This window comes from Perna viridis, chromosome 13 (assembly GCF_037379345.1).
Source record: "Perna viridis isolate PV_CMFRI_1.1 ecotype Kerala chromosome 13, ASM3737934v1, whole genome shotgun sequence".
In the NCBI taxonomy this organism is placed as follows: Eukaryota; Metazoa; Mollusca; class Bivalvia; order Mytilida; family Mytilidae; genus Perna; species Perna viridis.
Window position 1 is genome coordinate 10,418,541 of NC_142457.1, and position 17,470 is coordinate 10,436,010.

Genomic DNA, 17,470 nt, shown 5'->3' on the forward strand with positions numbered 1-17,470 from the left:
AAGATAGTAATTTGTAATGTTGCAATTAGAATAAACATTTATTATTTATAATGTTTAATCAAATAAAACAAGTCGATAGTTTTTTAGATCTCATGTTATAAGACTATTCAACATAATCACTAAGGCAAATATTTTATACCACGTGCTCACTAAACCCATGCAAGAAGAAAATAAAACCATAAAACCATAAAGAATTCTTCTTTGGTATTTTTTTAATTAATCATAATATTTTTAAGCTAGCACGGGTCTACCAATATATAATACACAGTTTAGAATTAAGGTAAACAAATGGTTATAAAAGTTCTGTTTTTTGGTTTTTTTTTTTATTATATGAATTAAATTATTTCCTCTGTTATATAGAGATATGTTGATATTTTTGACGTCTTGTTTCCGAATCATCTTTATCTGCATAATATTGCATTTCTCATTTTTATGTAGTTTGTTTATGGTTGATTATGTTTAATTAATCTAATTGTCGATCTCAAATTAAATATTAAATTCTAATAATGAAAATATGACATTTTTAGCAGATTCAAAAGGTCTTTCAAATACCGACAGGATTGTCTAGTCATTCATATATTCTACCGATTCTTAGGACTGAAATTGAAAAGTTCCATGTACGTGTAAAGCAATGAATGAAAATAAGGAATCGATTCTATTTAATTCAATTGATCTCTGTCCCTGGATTACGTTATTTTGGTATCCACTAGAATCTCGGTTCCCTTGATTACTCATTTAGGTTATCTATTTATGATATAGCAGGGTTTTATTTTTGTATCGATGAAATACATTTAATTTATTTATGTCATTTGCTTTGATTGCTTAACTTTATAAAAAGAATCTATTTTAAAAGACAGACAATAAAAAGTTTCTATTTTTCCATTCTAACGTGACAGCACCGTTACTATAGGAAAAATCTGAAAAGGGTATATGCGATCTGAAAATTATTTCTTTTGGTTTACACTCGATGCTCTTAAACCACGGTCTTACACGTGTAAAACATGTACATTAATGAAACGTCTTCAACAATATATTATCTTACAGGTATCGCAGCTTTTTTACTAAATAGGGACAAATATGGCCTGCTGTAAGTATTGTATCATATGTTATATATACATAAGTTACATCATGTGCTAATGCTCGCGCTCTGTATTTACTTATGAGGAAGTATCACTCGGTTAACGAAAGCTATGCTTTTATATAGCCAAGTTGGCCGAGTGGTCTAGAGCGTTGGACATATGTCAGAGAAGATGAGGGGTCCGAATATTGCTGAGGGAGCGACCAAATTTGCTACATAAAACAATCTGAGACGTGTGTATAATATTGATTTGTTCTGATATGCATCATTAATTTGATCCTCCATCCTACATAATAACATCTAAATGAACTGTTCCGTACTACCATCTATCGTGTACTAAGTTATTGCCCTAGATTAATCCAACAATGAAACATTCAGTATAATAAAATAAATTATATATAGCTTAGAGGGTGATAGAGAGTTTGTTTCTCCTTGAAAACACTTTGTCAGACTCGGCTACGCCTCGAGGTGGCAACGATTTTCTCGGGGTAACAAACTGCCCTATCAACCTCTTAGCTATATGTTATTTATAGAATATCAATCATATGACAATGGAAAGATAAATCAATGTGTTTTAAGTATAATACTTATGAAAGTGAAAATCAGTAATGTTTCTGTCATTATGCATGTTAAGAGGAGGGGTAAAAGATCAATAGATCGCAATAAACTTCGATTTTAAGTGAAATCGTGCATTGTAGATATTGGGAAACAAGTAATATGTAAAGATCATATGTATAGAAAATAATTTCAAAACTGTCAAAAATAACTATTTCCGACGAAACGGACTATTTAATGAATAAAGGAAAATATGTCGTATTTTAATGCTTTCTTAACGATTAAGAGATAGTAAGACACCGAAGAATATTTCAATGTATATATTAACATTCTGTACCGAATAACAAATAACATAAACACAAAGTTCTGGATTCGATCCGCAACATTTGCAAACTGAGTTTGAAGAAGCACATTTTCACATATCTATATATATGATGTTATTCCGGATATAAACGAGGAAGGATAACTCCAGCTTTGCTTAAAAGTCATTTCGGATATAACTGTTAAAAGAACTTTACAAAAGATTTTTTATATAAATGGATTATTTCTAACACAATCGGACTTTTACTATCATATACACTGATAACAAGTTCCAAGTTATGGGTGGCTTATTTCCGATTCCTTGCTTTTGCAGCATCTTCACTAGGTAAGGATTACGGTCCTGCCTTCTCCCTTTGCGCGGGACGATAACCATTGGCCAGCGGAGATGCTGTTATAGTTTAATGTGAAAAATCCAAGTTTTATTTTGTTGGTATTTTAACCAATCGGAGTTCGAGAAGTGAACAATTAAGTTGCTCACGTATTCATTATTTACAATTTGCAGACAGACGTGATTGGCTGCCAAAATTTGAACATTATGACATTAAACATTTTTAATAGAACTTTTCTACCTTGCCAAAAATTATCAGATGTAACGATACTTTATTCAATGCACAAACCAATTTCTCAACTTTTATCTACATTTATTTTAACGCCGCAAAAAAGCTTCTTCTCAGTCGATTGAATTCTAGCAGAATACAAATCAATCTTCTGAACAAACATTGTTTCAATTGCGCGTTTTCTTTTTTTTTTTATGTTTCATTTCAATGTTCGTTTTCCAACAATCGGTATCATTATTCTATCTCACTCTTTATTAGTCCTCGCGCTAGTTGATCAATCGTTTGTTCTCCTATTAACACACAAAACAAGAACTTCTAGCCACAACAATAATATTTGTCGTATGTCCACAATGATGAACCCCGAGAGTTAGTATACTTTAAGTGTTTCTAGTTTAGGTGCGATATAGGTCTAAGGATGTGATATAGAGTATGCGATATAGGATAAACGTATAGGGTTCAAGCAATAATTCATAATGCATACACAAAAAAGACTGTTAAATCTGATATATTATGATACATATTGATATGTGATAATTCTCTCCTGAGATGATATTGACTATCTACATTTCTTCCACTTTTAACCATGGAATTAAAAGTTAGTAATTTTATGTTAAGATAAAGATAAAACCATTAAAGTGTTTAATAAAGTATTCATTTCATTTAATGTACGATCTTTATTAAATGTATATATGCAGCGTAAATTTAGAAATGCTTTGAATTAATTAACACTGTAAACTTTGAAGTAACAAAAAACCTTATACCAGAGTGTTGCTTTCCCATATACACGGACGCTGCTAGCTATTACTCTGCGGAAAGTCAAGCGTGCATTTACACTGTCGGCTTACATTTCTTGAAAAACGGAAAATCGCCTAGCGTCCCACACGAAGGACGATACCCTGGGAAAAAGGTTAAATAATAAATTCGGTTAAAGCATTTATACATTGTATGTCTGTAATTAAACTTCATCATTTTTTTCTGATTTTATTCTACGAAACTCTGTTATATCCTTAGCTCCCGTGCTTTGATGTAAATGTCACGACGTCTCCATAAATAAAATTTCTGACCTATTGATGCAAATGACCCACGTCGACGTCATACACTTGTGACGTTTCAGCGCACAACGTTCTCCACCAAATTGAAGGTGGCCGATTTCTTTATTTTGAAAGATAAATGTTGAATATTTTGGTAGGTTTTACTTTTGGTAGATATTTTTCTACCAAACGTAGAACGCTACATTTTACCATAAAATATAGAAATTATCTTTTTTATATTTATTTTTACTAAAAGTAAGACGAAACGTCACTTTAATGTTACGCACTTGCTTCCGTTTGTGTTTAAATGTTGCTATTTGGGCAGGTATCAGGGGATAAAATTGCTTTCCACTTTAATATTCGCCTCAATACTTACAGGGAGATAAAATCTCCATATACACAGGCAAACGTGCGAATCATATGGTTTGCATAATATGATTATCATATAAATCGAGCACCATATGATAATCATATGTTTCGGTTTACATATAATAATCATATGGTTATCACATGATAATCATATGTTTTTCAAGCCAAAATTAACACATGGGAATCATATGACTATCATGTAATAAATATCATATGATTGGCATATGAATAACATATGATTAACATATGAATCGAGCACCATATGATTATCATATGAATCGAGCACCATATGATTATCATATGGCACACTTGACTGTGTATTCGGGTATTAACTTTGATAACTTATAATACAGATCTGCAAAATAGCACTTGTAATTATTTGTAGAAATTAAAATTCATTACGAAATAATAACTTTATAAGGTTAAAGAGTTCTCCAAAACAGCATTAATAGATAATTGATAAAAAATAATAGATAAATGTCTCGAGCAAAATGTGGTCTCCTTTAGTGTCAAACAACCTGTGGCTGAACGGTCTTGAAAGGTTCTCGGTGCTCTTTGCATATTTATTACCTAGTACGTCATTTATCATAAAAAAAAATACAAGTTGGAGAAACCATTGGCTGACTTTGAAGGAAATTTGCCGCAATCTTGAAGCCTAGAAATGTGAAAAGAATAAAATCCCATATCGAGTCAAGAGCTAAATTCAATATATATAATATACCGCCATTTGGCTAATAAATCAACCACGAGACGCCATAGATATCACAAAAAAAAAAAAAAAAAAAAAAAAAAAAAAAAAAAAAAAAAAAACGGACACACATTTAATCTACGCCATTTTGTTTTAGTATGCACAACCTTTGCATATGCTGCCACATTCCAGAGGCCAACTAGCTTATCAAGGTGTGCACAGAATAGCCCACAAATTTGTTTAGCAGGTCCGAAAATAACTTACCTTTAATTACAACTTATGACGAAATGTTAAGATACCTGAGCCAATAATTCTAACATAAGTCCATAAGGCATAACTCAAAGGAAATATAATATTTGCATATTCAAAAAACAATCTGATAACGAGATTTTTAGGTGAAAAAAACAAAAGGAAATCCTTTGTATCGTTTGTTCTCTACGATATACAAAACACTTAAAGGAGATTGTAGAGAAAACGACTTCAGCAATTGTTTGCAACAATTATTCTTGAATCGCTCATTTACTATTATCATTTTAATTACATGGTTTCAGAATATTCGGATGTTTTTTTGTTTTTGTTAAGTGTAATTTGTGTTCTTTTTTTTACATTCGAAGTATTTTTCCAAAATTTTAATTGTGATAAATGTGCATTTTTAATTTGTTGTGGATCTGAAATGTTGATGTTTATTTAGACAGTATCGTTCTTTTTTTTCGTATATGGTTTATTTTTTTATAATGCCTATTTTGTGTCCGTCGTCCGTTGATGAAATTTTACAACTTCTTGTCGGTTAACGGGTGCAAAACCATTTAACTAATAATACATACATCAACACATTCCTTTGAGGCCAGTAATGTATTGGAGACAAATAAGTACCTTACATCAAGATATCACCCGTCATAGAATATTCTGAAATATTTAGAACTTGTTTCTTAGATTGGTGGGTAATCCATATATCAATTCATTTCCATAGCCTAACAGATTTGTGAATAACGTCATACAAGCATCATAAGTAACTTACTTGCGATTGATTGATTTATTGATTGGTGTTCACCGCCGAAGAAGCAATATGATAAAATTAACATGAAATGATGATGTAAATGAAAAATGGGATTGGAAAATGTAACACCTCGACGCATGGCATAAAACTAGTAGGGTGGATTAGCTTTGTAAAGACGTGTATACCAACCAATCAAATCGGTGGGCTTGATTAGTACGGGATAATTTCGAATGATTTTTTTTTCGCAAGAAGCGTCTATTCTGACGCTACCGTTGTATAAGAGACAAGCTTTGGACAGGCTTATTGAAAAATATTCTGATTCTGACAAACAGATTATAGATAATAGATTTTCGTAATATCTACAAACAAATTTTCTGTAGTTTTACTTGTTTATCATTATTTCATCTTGAACTTGACAAACCCTCAACACAAACTTGTTTCAAATTGTTGCTAGAATTTACATAATCAGGCAGTGTAAATTAATGCTTGTAAAGAAAAGGGAGTATTAAACAGTTTTTTTTTCGCGATATACCCGTATAAGCATTTCGATTATCCTTTTGGATAAATCAAATAAAAGTACACAAAGAGGGACAACTCTAGTGCGGTTCAGTGCAATATCAACATCCACAAAAATTGTTTAACTATACTTAAAATTATACTCTGGGAATCAGACATTTACTGGCGAATTCTTACGAAAATTTTTGAATTGTTTAAATTGTTCATATTTTATAGTTCTTGGTAGAGATTCCTCATACTTTGTAAGAAATAATTCCAAATCATCTTCCAAATATACAGAGGAAGATGTTTACAAAATGCTGGAAATTTTAATCGACAACATATTTGTCCAGTGTGGTGGACGTGTTTTTCAAGAAACGGTCGGCATTCCAATGGGAACAAATTGTGCTCCTTTATTAGCTGACCTATTCCTTCACTCTTATGAGGCTGACTTTATAGCTGATCTGATCAGAAAGAAAGAATATTGTTTGGCTAGATTCTTCAATCTCAGTTTCCGCTATATAGATGACGTGTTATCTTTAAACAATCCTAATTTCAGGAATTTGATACATCGCATCTACCCAAAAGAACTTGAGATAAAAGATACTACAGACACTGTGAAGTCAGCCTCATATCTTGACCTACACTTAGAAATCGATGGTAAAGGAAAACTATTGACCAAACTTTACGACAAACGTGATGACTTTTCATTCAGAATTGTCAACTTTCCTTTCATCTGTGGCAACATTCCTTCGGCTCCTGCGTATGGAGTGTTCATATCACAACTCATTCGTTATGCCAGGGCTTGCCGGGACTACGCAGACTTTTTGTATCGCGCTAGAACTCTGACAAATAAGCTTCTGGAACAGGGTTATGTTGCTACAAGATTGAAGTCATCACTACAGAAGTTTTATGGTCGTCATCATGAACTCGTGGATCGTTATGGTGTATCCATCAGCACCATGAAAACTGATTTATTCAACGGGTCATAGTTTTCCTTTCCTCGTTTTTCTACCCCGGACTTGACTTTTTATGAGCAACTCGGCGGGTGTTTCTAGAAAAGCAGAGGACGCTTACCCTACCGGTGCACCTGGTCCATGCTCCCAGTTTTTAGTGGAGTCCGAGTTGCTCATTTACTTTTGTTACTTTGTATGATTTTGGTTACTTTATGTTCTTTGTTGTGTATGTCTGTTTTCCATGTCTGGTCTTTGTCCCTGGATTACATTCTTTTGATTACCGCTATAACCTTGGTTCCCTTGATTACTCTTACAACACATATATGGTTTTACTTTTAGATTACATCATATTATGTACACCTATAACATATGTATTCTATTTTGATAACTTTTGGTGGGTTTATCGTTGAGGTACTACATCATTTTTTAAATGTTACATGTAGGCTGGAAGTTGGGATACACTAACAAAATTAATACCATTAATATTTCATTTGACACATTCTTGACTTCATTTCCCTACGTTTTTCTCGTAGAATTTTTTTTCAGTGCCATTATCTATGGCCAGAGCACTCATGTTTATTTCTTGTTAATATTGTTCATTTATGGTTTTTTTATGTTTTTTGTTTTGTTTTTGTTTTGTGGTTTTTGTGTTTGATTTTGTCGTTTTGGTCGAAAAACACGTTTCCTGAATAGGCTTTATGTACATGAATAATACTCAAGTTAGCGTGATTACATTTGTGTACCGTTTTTTAGTTTAATTATGCATATTTATCAATTAGTGACAATGTAAATTTAAAAAAAAAACCTTATAGTTGAATTTCTTTTACTTTTACTATCCGGAGATTCTATAAATTGTGAATTCTATATGTATATATGATTGCAAATGTCAATAGATAAGACAACATGATTGTATTTTATTTGTAGTATTTAAAGTGGTATTCTTATTTTCAATTTGATTAACTGATATACATCTTCCAGTGTTTATAGGGTGTCACCGGCATTGTTTTTTTTTTCTAATCTTATCTTTTTTAGCAAGATGTGTGCATGCCAATGAAAGTGTAAGTGATATAAGGAGTTTGCCTTGTTACAGTAGAACAAAGTTACGTATCTGCCAAATCTGTATTTATGGGAATGACGTCGTTGCATTTTGCCTCACGGAGCTTAAATTCATGTGTGAGGAGTGCCAAAGAGATTATTATCAAATGAGTTTGTTTCGTAGACATTCTCTTATAATCATCCCTAGTAATGTTTCCTACAGCAAGCGGAAACGAACCTCTTAATTTTTGTTATCGCATCAAATGCTTTTTATTTGATCCAAACAGGGAGCATGAGAATAGCTGTTGTGAAGTAGGTCATCTTCAAAATTTCCATCAGGATTTTCTCGCTACATTAATGGAAATTAATGAGCTTTATTTATATATAATTTCGAACATTTCAAGTAGAACGAGGCACATTCAGACTGTCATAATTAATCAGCAAAATGCAAAACACGACATGGTAAATGCATTTTTTTAATTACCTTTTAAAAGATAGAATATCAAATATAAAATCGATAGCAATTAACACTACAAACAAAAACTTGTAAATAGAAGCATCTTTGAATTCTTTTCTTGTTTTACTGCTATAAAGAATGCTTGTTTTTTTTAAGAATTAATGACTGTTATATTGTCTATGAGAAAATAACCTCAATCACGTGGTGCGCACTATATTACCTGCATGGCAGGTTATGTTCAGGTGTTCACCACCGGCATTGAGATTAATTTTTAAAATCGTATAAAATTAAATTATTTGTTTAAATGTCAATTGACTTTCTGCCTAACAAATTCTCTTTGATTTGATCTTTTTCGGAAAATTTTGATGTTTCGGGAAATTACACATGTAGTTTGAATTGTGGTTCGGTAAATATGTTATCCTTATTCCTTCTGTTTTCTTATTTTTACAGATTCTGAAATTAGACCAGAAGCGAGGACTCAACGAGAATTGCATTTTGGACTGCAAAGGTATATCGAAGGTTTCAGATCCTATTTTCCTGTAGAAATGTTACATTATGTAATTGAATTTCAATATGGGGCAAAGCCAACTATTGTTTCAAATATAAAGATGTTATTTTTATAAGAGATATTAAAAACTATTGTGAAAATGTTGTTAACTAACTTTATTAAGACCTTACAAAATATAAACTTAGAAACTTACAATCTAAAACGTAGTATGATGCAGAAAAAAAAACTAACAAAGAAACATTTGATAAGAATAGAATTTATAAAATTACTTATATTTAACTTTCTTACAAAATTTTGTAATACTCATTCTCTAAAACAACCCTTGTAACCTTTTCGCTCAAATAGCTTTATGAACGCCACTAGCACAGCAAGGGCTACTACTATTAATGAAACAAGTAGTTCTAATCGTCTTCTATATCCTTCCACGAACCTGCAAGGAGGACATACCAGCCGATATTCCCTTATAGCAGATCGAAATGGTCAGTGAGCTTTATGTATATTGATTTTCATCGGCTTAATCAGTCAGATGAATATCAAAATATCTCATGCTTATTTGTTTTTTTCTAACAGAGACTTACCGGATGCCAAAACTGACAGGTATAAGAAGCCGAAAGGAAGCTAAGTGACAATGCTTTTTCGAATGTTGAAAATCAAATAAAAAAATGAAGTTTAGTGTAGGTTCCTTAAAAAGTTAAACAACAATTTAAAAGAGTAATCAAGGGAAACAAGATTCTAACAGAAATCAAAAGAATGTAATCCTGCGACAAAGACCAAACAGAGGAAACAGACACACTCAACAAAGAACATAAAAAGGTAAAATAATACTTACAAAGTAGCAAAGGTAAATTAGCAACTCGGACTCCACTAAAAACTGGAAGCATGCACCAGGTGCACCGGTACGGTAAGCGTCTTCAGCTTTTGTAGAACACCCGCCGAGTTGCTCATAAAAAGTCAAGTCCAAGGTAGACGAAAGAGGAAAGGAAAACTATGACACATTTAACAAATAAGTTTACATGGTGCAGATCGATACACCGTAACGCCTTTTATGAAATTGGATTTTTTTTAAAAGGTTTTATATATTTTATGTCAAAAGCTGAAAGATACTCGGAAAGGTAATGTATAGTTCAATAAATTTGTCCATTAAATTGTAATGTTAAGACTGTTAGGTGTTCACCGATATGGTATAATTCATAATATCAAAGACGGGGTAATAGACTGCAGTAGACTTCCAACTCAATTACATATTATATGTATTCAATCTATTAAGGCGCGGTAAGTACTTGCTTACTGTGTCAAACCATTCAGGAATCAAAGAGAAAGTCATGAAGTGTTCATAACAAATAGCACAATGAGAACATCAAACATTGGATTTAACAAGGTCATTAAGTGCAAAATATAAATTGTAGCAGGTCAGCTTATTAATATCAAAGGAAAGGTCTTTCCATGTTCAATACAAGGAGAAAGCTTTCAATGTAAAGGCCTTTCAATTTCAAAAATGGACACATCAGTTATCATTTTGCTTTAAATTTTCTTTTTTCCAAGTCAGAGTTGTCTTTCTTGCTATTTGGTATGCATCTTTCTTTTAACATGATTAAGTTTAGCAACACTTATCTTCAAAAACATTTTTTCGCAAAGTTCGGCGGATGGTCAGCTTTTGGTGAAATAGCCAACAGCTGGAAGTCGTCTTGGTAACAGAAACGACCGATATTACAATGCAAACTGTATGATGCTGGATTATGATTTTTAAAAATTGACGTCGTCTTCCGAAATAGCTTGAATATCGATATGTGGTGATTACCGTGCTTTTTTAAAATTTGAATGACCCTGACTATATTTGCCAACAAGATGATTTTGTTTTTCATTTCGTGATATTTATCGTTTGTAATATCCCAATGACATCGTTTACGGTGATAATAAGATTTTCTTATCTTTGCACAGCAGCATTTGAATATTAACTGGAACCTAATTCTCATAAAGTGTTGCAGCACAGGTATTAATATAGTAATGATAAAATTATATATAGAGGTGCTTTAGCGTATGATTTATCTTATGTGGTTTAGTATATGTCGGTGAAACACATATACGATTAAACAAAAGAATGTGCGGTCGTCGTTTGGGAATTAATACCACCAAATTCCCGACAGTTTATCAACATTTTAATCAACAAGATCATTCAATCCTCTCTGAAACTTCGTATTTTAATCACGTCCTAAGTAAAAACTATCGTAGTGAAAGGGAGGAGTGTTGGATACTCAGACTAGGTACTGCAATACCTTACGGATGCAATGACAACATCACAAATATAGAAAACCTTTCAAGCCAATATGAAAATAGCATTAATGTCATGAATTTATTTGACAAAAATCCAAGACGGGTTAGAAGTCATGGCCATCGCCACTATACGAGGTATCGGTCCTCGGGTAGAAATATTGGACTTCCGCTACGCCTATGTCCAATACAGCTAGAATCGGATCAATAACTTAGCCAATATTGAAAAGCTTCCGCAGTAATACTATGGTAATCATCGTGTAATCTTATTTTCCATTTTTCAAGCGTTTGGGTTGTCATTTAGCATAGTTTGCATGCTTCGGTATCAGAAGTTCTCGTTCAAATTCGTGGTCTTATATTAAATCTTTTTTTACGCCATTTATATGCAGTTAATATGTTTTCTTTAACAACTCCCTTCGCATATTTTACACACACACAAATCATTAAGAACACAAAGGACTAGTTTTTTTTTATATATATGTTTGGATCAACTCCGATCTCCGAAAGAGGAAAAACGAAGAATGACACATTTAAAAAAAAAAAAAAAGCTGCAGCATGTTTTTATTTTGAAACATAATGACTATGTCCTTTTCTAGTTACATTTTTTTCGCATGCTACTAGTACCAATTATGTCATACTTTGCTCAATGTTTTGGTGGGTTACTTCTATTGCTAATAACGTGTACAAAAAGTAAGAGTCTGGATTAAGTGGGATTAGGCAATCCCTTTAATAAACCGATTGTAGAGGAATTAAGTACATAAAACATATAGAACTTTTATTTTGATTTTGTTGAGGCACTTAAGTTGAATTATAATGTTTTAGATTAACATAGTTTCTTTTTATGTAGACTAATATTAGTGGACCATACTCCGAAAACCAAAATCCAATACGGCATCCATCAGATGAAGTTAATAATCACAGGTGAAATCGTTACTGTTATGAATTGCAGCGTAGTTTTCCATTGCTAGACATGCCGATACTTTCATTGGTAAGCTTAACAGGGGAAATGGTACCATTTTGAATATCATTCCAACATATTTGGAACTGTTCCAATAATTGCATACTATAATATATAATATGTTTCTGAATTGTAAAGGTGGGCGTCATTTTGTTTCTGGTTATAATATCATCATGTATCAATCGTTAAATCACAATCCACATTCATACCTGTATCAGTCCTGGGTTGTGTAGTCATATTTATTCCAATTGTTAAGTCAACAGGTAGACATTTTGTCAAACCCTGATACACAATTCAAACAGTCCAAACAGTTGTCACAATTTTCAACTGCTTAAAAAAAGATGAAAACATATATACTAGTCATATATCCATCCGTTCATCCGTCACGCTTAGAGGGTTCCTATTTTGTGTATCTCTTAACTCAAAAAGTAATTAACCGATTTTACTCCTGGACGATACCTTCTTTGTACAATATGTAATCCACATATGTTTGAGACAATACTAATTTAACTTGTGTATGCTGTTTATATACACATTGAAGATGTGTATCTTCTGTTATGAAGATATTTGACGATTTAGTCCTATATTCAAAATGTATACACTTAGCTATTTTGTCACTTTATTTCATGGACGAGACCTACTTTGTCGAGTCTGTAGTTTCGCCAATACTACACTGATATTATTCAAACATTCCAAAGACAAATCCATATCGATCATTTGCTTTCCTCATACTTCATTGTATTTAAATGACCTCAACATTGCGACTTCAAGGCTAAACCATCTGACTGTTCTTACAATGATTCCCCTTTACAATATGGTCCTTCTTGTCACATCATTACGGAAGTGTTTTACGTTGTCGAAAACGAATCTTCCTAAGATCCTTGCCAAAGGACCCAAATACGCTGAACATAAGGTGGAAATTTGGAAATATAACTTTGAAACCTTTATGGAAATTATTGAGGATAATGCCAGAAAATGAATAACAAGAAGGCTTAATTTGCTGTAAGAGTCGGTGGAAGCTTTTAGTCGTATAAGAGTTCTAAATAGGTCAAAGAGTTTCAATGTTACATCAGTTTTCAAAAATTCCGATGTAACCAAAATATTATCTATTATACTTGACACATATGTTGTTGAACCAGCAGATAAAGTCCGAATCAGCATTGTTTTTATCTACAAAATACATTAAATCTGATGTTTATTATCGGGGGTAGGTGTTACAAAATACTGGCAGTTATATGAACACATATAATGTTGGCCCACTCTTTAAAGAAAATTTGAAAAGTTGAAAACAATAAATCCGTTCTATCCTCTCTCGGTCTTTTTATAAAATGAATTGATTGTGATATCGTCCGTCCATATACTTGATTTCAAAATTCCACAACCTACATACAAACAATACTTTATGGCTAAATCTGCACTACTTAGCTTCTTTCGAAACTATTAACTTCAATATTTATTGATGATAAGTCGGTATCCAGTCTTACCATGACACTTGCTACCCCTATAGAAGTATCATTTAAATGTGGTTCTTAAAAATTCAAAAGATTCTCTGGAAGCATCAAGAACTATGATTTTTTTGTTCACCGTCTCATATTTTCCGTTGGCCTTTCGTCTACCCTGTACATGACTATTTATGAACAACTCGGTGAAAAGCAGAGAAACATATCCTACCAGTGCACCGTGCAGATTCTTTGATGTCATGTTCTGCAATATAGAAGACATTTTGTCAATAAAGAATGTTAGATTCTGGAATTTTATACATCACACTTAACCCAAAGAACTTGGGATAAAAAAGACTACAAAGAAGTATACCTAAAGGCAGTCTTATATGTCGACCTGTCCTTTTAGACAAGCGTCTTATTTTGGTTGTTTGTTCTTGTTATGTTTGTCTAATTACTTAGTCATTCATTCAGTAGTATCATATCATAAGTAAATACTCTTGGTATGAACTCCTTTGTGTGTATCCATACTAAAATGCGTATTGTTTAAGCATGTATTGAAGATGTTACTTGCTGACATGAAGGTGACGCAGGTCCGCACATGTAATGGGTCTTTTGGGTATATGCTTTGTGTATGGCATGATAGGTTTTCCCTGTAAGGCATCCTTTTTTAAAAAGAATATCCGAAAAACTGTTATTCCCGTTTTTCGATGAAAGTGCTTGTACGTGGCATGACTAGAAAAAATACGTATTTTGGTTTTATATATTCATGATAGCAAACATTTCACTTCAAGAAGAGGTAGCTTAGACTAATTCAGCTACTGTATAGATAACTCTCACAACGACTTGTTTTTACCATTTAGTATGACCAACAGGAATGAACCAAGCTTAGCATTAGGGAGAGAATTCGAAAACAGCTTTGATGATCATTTTGTAAGTAATATATAAACCATCTGGACTATTGTTTGAAATTGCCTGTTCTTAATATGTCGAAAGAGTCAATCGCACAAACTACTATAAATACTATGTGCATATGAATAACAGAACCTAAACGATATAGACCAAAAGGCAATGCAATACATTACGCTCTTCAAAACAATAGTAAAACCAAGGCTAATGACATCTATAGGTACTTACCCTGACTTTTCCTTAGGATAAAGGAGGAAGGAAGGAAAAGTAGTAAAATCATTAAAACATTAAAAAAAATGACAAAAATAACACACCAAAAAGTAAGAGGGGGTGGTAATGAATAAATAATCCGGACTCTCTCACTATTTGTGGATTTATAATATGCGAGAGATTATGGTGACTATATCTTCATTTTCACCGCTTTATTTGTTTTCAGGCCAACATCAATGAAGCATTAAATGGACAAAACTCCCACTCCTTCTGATTTACATTGAATTGTGTGAAACTTAATGCTTACATTTCAATAACATGATATATAATTTATCAAAATGTGTCTGATGATAAAACGATTTTTTTTATTTTGCTGAGTTTGAATGGGTATAAGTTTGGATTGCTCTGAAATGCTTAATCATTTGAATGAAGTTATTCTACGAGTCGGGAAGTATTCTATAGATTTGTAAGCATGTGTTAATTCTGAATCCAATAAATGTTAACAGTAAAGGGAATTATCAAATATTTTAAACAGGTTGTGTCTCAGGTCTAAATTACATAACTTTAACATTTGAGTCACATTTGGTTGCAGTATTTGTACAGAGAACATATGCATACATGCATTGGTGTATATTATTAAGGGCTTTCCCTGTAGTATTTCGCTCTGCCTGGTGTTTCTAAAGCTCACCTCATGTACATATTTAAAAACATAAAGATATTCAGGTATTTACTGATGAATTGACTTGAACACTACAATAGCTTTTCTGTATATAAAATAATCATGGCATCCACCCCAATCTGTTAAATAATACACTAGAGGGTGTCATAATATTACACACATTCAAAATTATACCTGCAGCTTTTTTCTGTAGTTACAGAATTTTACCTATATTTGCCACATTTTTTTTAATTAGATCGTATAGTGCAACAATAATTTAAATGAGGAAAAATGACAGAGTTGTATACCTTTAAAAGGGTTCAGGTAACATAAAGCTTTTTAAACGTTTTAAAACACCAATTTTCTTAGATATCTTTCTGGTAAAAAAGTAAATATGATAAGACCAAGGTAAATAGCAATCAATATTAATACCTAAAAGTTTGGAATGCTCAACAGTTTCTAATACAATATTGACTATATCAATATAAATTTTGCGACATTTTTCTAATTTCTGTTGAGTACCAATAAGCATACATTGAGTCTATTTAAGGTTCATTGTAAGTTAATTACGTTGCATCCATTTAATTGTTTAATTGAGTTTACAAGATCTTCTTTGAGTTTTTTTTTCAATAACATCAATACATTTATCAGCAACATCTTGAGATGCATCGTCAGCATATATAGTTGCATGAGAATGAACCAAACAATCAGGATAATCGTTAACAAATAGAATAAAAAATAACGGCCCCAAAATCGATCTTTGAGGTACACCTATAGTAACATCCTTTGGTTTTGATAAAGTACCATTCCAACCAACACATTGTTTGCCAAATGAAAAATAAGATTTGAACCATTTTTAAGTATTTTCACAAACACCAAACGTTTTAAGTTTATACAATAATACAACATGATTGACCGTGTCAAGTGCTTTATTCAGGTCTATAAATAAAACACCTGTTTACTTCCCTTGGTCTATATGTTTTAACCAACGATCAATTAGACTATTTAAAACAGTTCCACATGAGTGCTTTGGTCTAAAATCAGACTGACAACTACAAGAGCAATGAAATTCAAATACAAATATGTGAGCTCTCGCAGGAATTATCCCGGACATTGTCAGAGTTCTAAACAATTACAATATTGTAGCGTTTGACACTTACAATGTATCTTATATCTGGTGAAATGTCAACATATTTAATTTATATGGAAAATGACAGTAAAAATGCCACATGTAACCTGAATAATCTGTTTGGTTTGAAAGAACTTACTCAGAGTGTGACTTTCCTTTCTTTGCGCCACTTGGAATGCATCGTGGCTTGACTTTGAGTCAATTTAAATCGTGTTTACTGAACACCAGTGATAAATTAACTGTTCCTAAACGTTTTTGCTACGGCCCAAGAAATTTAAATATATTGATAACTCACCTTCGTAATTCTTCATCCTTTCTAAGCTTTGATTTGTATAGAGTCAATATTATACAAAGTCCTTCGTGTCATTGTGGTCATACGTACGATACTGCTCACCATTACTTTTTTGTATGCCTTCTTTATAACAATGCAAGAACCAAACTAATGAGCGAACTACAGTGGTTCTTGAATTTTGCAATATAGACTTACTTTTACTTGTTGGTCTTGTAGAAAATCTATCAGAAAAACAATATCAGGTTGTGTTGGACCGTGTATATTCCTTCGTTAAATGCACGAAAAGAATCCTTATTGCTTCAGCCGAATTAGTACATATCACATTACATCTAACCACATCACCTAATGTTATATTTTTACTGTCTCGTCTTAACTTTGTAAAACATAAACAACACTAGTGAATTTGTATGCCTATACTTCATCAGTATGTTATTTTACTTGTGTCTGATCTATTTTGTTTATTACAAATAAAATATTATTAAACTAAACTTGACTTTGAGTGTAACTATTCATAACTTACTGATCAATGTTGTTTTATGGTAACTCTGTGTATTTTAGTA

At 32.3% G+C, this 17,470-nt stretch overlaps 1 protein-coding gene across 5 annotated transcripts; it reads left to right on the forward strand.

Moving 5' to 3' along the window:
- The first annotated feature begins 916 nt into the window (after positions 1-916).
- On the forward strand, positions 917-15,102 carry LOC148599529 (uncharacterized). Of its 5 annotated transcripts, none has more exons than XM_088558340.1 (8): positions 917-1,087; positions 8,080-8,544; positions 8,990-9,047; positions 9,618-9,644; positions 10,986-11,037; positions 12,163-12,303; positions 14,576-14,645; positions 15,058-15,102. In XM_088558340.1, exons 2-5 carry the CDS (start codon positions 8,293-8,295, stop codon positions 11,000-11,002), a joined length of 354 nt encoding a protein of 117 aa, XP_088414466.1. In that variant the 5' UTR covers positions 917-1,087; positions 8,080-8,292; the 3' UTR covers positions 11,003-11,037; positions 12,163-12,303; positions 14,576-14,645; positions 15,058-15,102. The 5 variants fall into 5 exon arrangements, 3 of the variants coding, with proteins under 3 accessions (XP_088414466.1, XP_088414467.1, XP_088414465.1); XM_088558341.1 differs by having other exon boundaries at positions 10,989-11,037; XR_015917914.1 differs by having other exon boundaries at positions 930-1,087; positions 8,080-8,105; positions 10,989-11,037.
- The last annotated feature ends 2,368 nt before the right edge of the window (positions 15,103-17,470 follow it).